The sequence below is a fragment of the Topomyia yanbarensis genome, chromosome 1, assembly GCF_030247195.1.
Source record: "Topomyia yanbarensis strain Yona2022 chromosome 1, ASM3024719v1, whole genome shotgun sequence".
NCBI lineage: Eukaryota > Metazoa > Arthropoda > Insecta > Diptera > Culicidae > Topomyia > Topomyia yanbarensis.
Genome location: NC_080670.1, coordinates 49,611,774 through 49,616,947, shown reverse-complemented (window position 1 = coordinate 49,616,947; position 5,174 = coordinate 49,611,774). Strand labels below are relative to the sequence as shown.

The 5,174-nt window shown below is 36.8% G+C and overlaps 1 protein-coding gene across 1 annotated transcript; it reads right to left on the bottom strand.

Annotated features, from left to right (window-relative positions):
• Nucleotides 1-208: 208 nt before the first annotated feature.
• Nucleotides 209-1,894, bottom strand: LOC131677575 (uncharacterized). Its single transcript, XM_058957464.1, has 5 exons — nucleotides 1,554-1,894; nucleotides 1,165-1,494; nucleotides 963-1,077; nucleotides 779-903; nucleotides 209-722 (listed from the first exon to the last, which is right to left on the bottom strand). Exons 1-5 carry the CDS (start codon nucleotides 1,659-1,661, stop codon nucleotides 396-398), a joined length of 1,005 nt encoding a protein of 334 aa, XP_058813447.1. The 5' UTR covers nucleotides 1,662-1,894; the 3' UTR covers nucleotides 209-395.
• Between the last annotated feature and the right edge of the window lie 3,280 nt (nucleotides 1,895-5,174).

Here is a 5,174-nt window from a genome sequence, read left to right as displayed (position 1 = left end):
GTTTGACAATTCAGCGGTGGGTTCTGTCAACAGAACTACTCCTGCGAACAGAAAAACTCGTCGGACAAACATCTTTCGTTAGTCCGCTTCGTTTGATGTTGGATCGAATCAGCGATATTGTTGGACGTCGCACCCCTCGGAGTAACGTCAGAAGAAGTAAACAAGGAATAATCAGCTGATCAGAAACGTCTCATGGATTGCCTAATTGTTGCATTTGAACTGGAACTAAACCGGTTTACATCCAGTGAAGAAATTGGCCGTCAAAATTTTGTTTTGGATACAACACAATGCAGTCTTTCTTTTCTTATGGAATATTTTTACAATAATAATTAAAGAAACTTCTGTTTATTAAATTTTATGGTTTTTAGTAAGTATTGTATAAAAAAGTTGTCCTTTTATTTGTTGTCAATACGTGCGCGGGAAACTTCAATAAAAGTTTGGACGAGTCTATTCACAGTTGTCCTCTGACTGTGCGGAATTATATTATATATGGCACATGCCAGAAAGTCCCAAAACATTCTAAAATTAGGTGGCACCTCCACTCCGAGAACTGCGTGGCATTTGAATAAAATTTCCACTGCATGAATAGAATTGTTAGTCTCGAATATAACTTTTTTCTCACAAATGACGGCATAATTTCCTCTTTTCATCGGGCTTGCTACGCACACCATGTGTAGTTTGGAATCAGTTGCGGGGGATGCCACGTATGTATCTAAGCACTCCTAATGATGATATAAAATCATTACATCTAACCTTATGTATATTATATTGCATTTACCCCAATCCAACGAATTAAAATTGAAGCCGAATGTTCTTCGCCTACAGTTGGACAGCCTACCAGCGTTCTTTTTTGTCCGCGAATTGGCATATGAGAAATTATTCTCAAGCATCCTCGAATGTGATCTGTGAATAGTTTTACAAATTGGGCAATTTGGGCTAAATTAAAAAAAATTATATCTCACCATCTTCTACTCTAGAGAATCTGGACGGTGAATAAGATAGACACTGAGAGAAGACATCCTCGATTTTGAGACCTTCTGTTCTGTTAGGATACAATCTCTCAAACATTTGACGAATCTAGAAAAAGTGATATGATATAAATATTCATATGTTCCGTGAATACCATAAAGTGAAATAGTAAATAATAAAAAATAAACATGTTACCACCAATCCTTCATATGAACACAGGTGTGGAAACATATCCAAGATATCATTAACGGGTTTCTTTTCTTTTAATAACAGTTTGAGGACTGGAAAGCATCGGTCCATTTCATCACAAATATGTTCTGCTACTGATGCCGATGCAAGCATTACTCGGAGCAATTGAGCCCGCTCTACAAGTTCAGTTGAAACGGACTCTTCTACAGGCATAGTTCCTCGATTATATTTATGTTTTTCTGCAGGTAGCTGTTTGATGACATTCCGGATGCGATGAAATATCATGCCAGTATGAGCACCCTTTTCCTTGCCTCCGTTGCGCCAAAAGAAAAATGACTAGCATGAAAATAATTATAATTATATTAGAGAAATTAAATAAGCATAGAATAACAAACCTCATCAGGAGCAGTTGGTGTGACTCGCGTATTACTAAGTTGTGGAAATAATTTTACGATTTGAACAGCTGCCGCATGCTGTTGATCAACAGAAGGATACCTGCGCATTTAGAGATCATTGGTTCGTTACTCCGAAAAAGACCAAAAAGATTCCGTGAAAGATTAAGTTCTAAATTTCTTAAAAAAATCTAAATGGTGAAAGTATGAACGGTATTTGATTCGTAATTCTTTGCATGCTGGGACACATCTATTATTTTCTGAAGAAAATCGATCAGTTTATTACTGTTTTAAAAGTCTGTAAATGTCTGGACCAGGCATACGCAGAACTTTTTTTTAATCACCGATATCATACTTTTTGATCTGCCTCTCGTTTCTTCTGCTGCAAATTTTGTGCATTGGACGTATTCGGTCTATCCACTCATTGAATATTTACTAGAAGTATATGCTAGAAAATGCATGAAAATTCTCGACAAACATATGATTACGGCCTAAAAGCCAACTGTCAAAATCCACTTTGAATGGAAATTCCGGACAAACCGTTACACGCCAATCACAGATGTTGGTAGTAAACGAAAGAGAAAAGTTTTCTCTTTCATAAACTGTTGTGAGCTGTGTTCGACTAGTAACGGTTTGTCTGGAATTTCCATTCAAAGTGGATTTTGACGGTTGGCTTTTAGGCCGTAATCATATGTTCGTCGAGAATTACAGCAAAAGAGACGGGAATGAAAGTATGCTAATTCTGCATATTTTTGTTTCTCAGTGCAGCAAATCTGTCCACAGTCTGTAAATCTGGCATCGCTGTTGCTCGATTCAACGACATTGCGGCTTAGTTAGACCCTTTGGTCGATTTACGATTGAACTGTATATGTAAACAAATAAACACGCTCGCTATAAACAGAAATTGTATTATACCTTTAAATTCTGTTGGTTTAAATGTTTAAGTTATTATAATTCGTCGTCGTCGGTCGTCTTTATAATTTTGTGCCGGAACATGACGAATTACGCTTTCTAAGTACCACCGTCAAAGACGCATGTACGTTCTTATGCCGAAGTTTATAAATCGAACCAGATTGAAGATGTGAAAAGAATGGTCAATATTGAAATCAGGATGCGAAGAACTGATAACTATGTGGTTTCCTCTAGCAGTTTGTACTGTGTTTCATACATTTCTTTACATTTATAATCAGAAGTGAAGTTGTTTGGCCGTGCTTCATTACTATGCATACTTCATAGTTTCATAGGCTCAATGAAGTAATAATGCATGATACTGATTGACTACGATGTTTTTTGAAATAGAAGCTTCACAACGAAAGGCATTGCTTTTCTCTGCTCATAGACAGTGTTAGATCACCTGCATATTTGCTCGAAGGACTACTAAGGGCCGATTTCTTCATTCTCGCTTAACGTCTTAACCAGGTTTAAACGTACTGGTGAACCCGGTTTAAAATTTAAGCGAGGATAAAGAAATTGGCCGTAAGCCCTATAAATATGTATAGGCATTGCGCATTTCGCCGCAAGGTTGCTCTAGCGGAGAGACTCGTGCGGTTCAATGTAAACAATTCATTCTATCACACTTTAAGGAGTGTTCATAGTTTGATGCACTAGTAGAGTAACAAATAAAACTTTCTACTTGCCTTTGACCGTCCATTATTTGAGTCTCCATTTGCTTGCATGCGACTCGTGTAAGATGATTTAAACCGTCCTTATCTGGTACGATCCCTTGATCCAAAATTGGATACAAAATTTTCATTCGGAATTTTGCGTCATCTTCGAATGTCGAACGGTTAATCTGAAAACGTTAAATATGTATAGTACGACAAGCGCTTACAGTAATTATAGTAGAAAGTTTACCAAATTTTGAACATTAGTGGAAGTCTCATCAATTTTATCTTTGGTCGGATTAGCTTCAGAACTATAGTTTTTTATTATGTTAAGAATTGTTAGACGGGATCCTTTTTCGATTATCCCCATTTCAACTAGGTCGGCATCGTTGAGCAGAACTAGGTTCTGATCGTTTATTTTTTGGGCTGAAAAGAGCGAATAAGTATATATAAAGGTTTAAAGTGACATCTCAAGTTGTTTGCACTACCTTCTTGATTGTTGTTTATTTTATTATAAATTTATTTCCAAGTTTATTTCCCTACTAACTATCTACATATTTCAAACTTATATAGTAGTTTTCTTCTGAATCTCCGTATATACTCCATAAGTTGTATGTTTTTTTCGTTGGCAAGTTCTTGTGTGATATGCGAATAACTTGACTGTCAGTTTTGAGTTTGTAACTGTTGTATTGTAAACAATATTCGCATTCGAGATGCTGTATTAGGCAAACAATTTGATTATCCGATTGCAATATATCTATTATCAAACCATAGGACATTTCGTTGCATACTTGGTATTTCGCTATCAGTCCCGGCCGAAAGCTTGTGTTATTTATTTTCATATGGTTTATATATTTGATTGAATCTGGTAGATCCCGGATCAGGAGTAAATTATTTAGAGATTTTTTGTGTATGTGCTTTGACGAAACGATATCTACCGTACCAATTTCGTATGAATGGTCAAGAATAGTGGTTATCTGTGCTAGATTCAGGCGCTTAGCAAAGCTGTTTGTTAAATTGATGAAATTGTTGCATGTCTTCGCTTGAGATTTCGACTCCTTGAATTTCGCTTCGAAGCGTAAGCAACTATGATTAACAACTGGCCCATCCTGACGAATTATGTAGGGATAATGAGAGATGTGATGGAATTTATTGGTAGGGTTGATGGCAGGGAAGCAGGATTTGAACAACTTGTAAAAACATTCGATTTCGTTTTCCAGATCGTTAATCTGATTCAATGTTAGCTTATTGGAGAAACTATAATAAGTTATTTTCATGAGAGCTCTAAGCAATGATGATAAATTTGAATTAAATCCGAGAATCTGGTTGAACATAAAAGGGAATGCTCGAAGAAGAAGCCAACATTGCGAAGCTGACTGAGGAATAGCATGTCCACGTGCTTTTAACTTCTCGCAAGTAAAATTAGCGGTAGGTTTATCAGCCGATTCAGTTATACCGTATTCGTAATGCTGTATAATTTGGTTGACTTGACTAATCGTTATCACTTTATGGATATTTACAGCTTCGTTCAAAACACATTTGATTACGACCATGACGACGCCTTCCAAAAGATCATGCATTGGATCAAACGTGTTATTTTCCGCTATGTTGAAATATTTAACTTCATTCAGTGCTGATTTTCGAATGATTCCGCATTGTGAAGGTGTTTTAGTTCCGCTTTGAAGAGCATTTAAATCACCTTGTATGCTTTCTTCAGTGCGATGAGGGAAGGTATCACCAATGTTTCCACAATGAAGTGCAGTACGCGTCGCATAGCACATTCTACAGAATAGACTTGATTGGGGCCCCATTAACACGAAAATTTCATGAATTGCCAGCGTGTCCCCCAAAACATGCACTAGAACTGCCCTCATCGTAAACTTTTCACTCCCATATTGTACTACAACACCATCATCTGATTCAAGCTCACGCAAATCTTGAATCAGCGGTTTCATAACGTTATTGTAGCCATATTTTTTTACATCTCTTGAGCGAACTGTAAGCGTTAGATATATCCTGT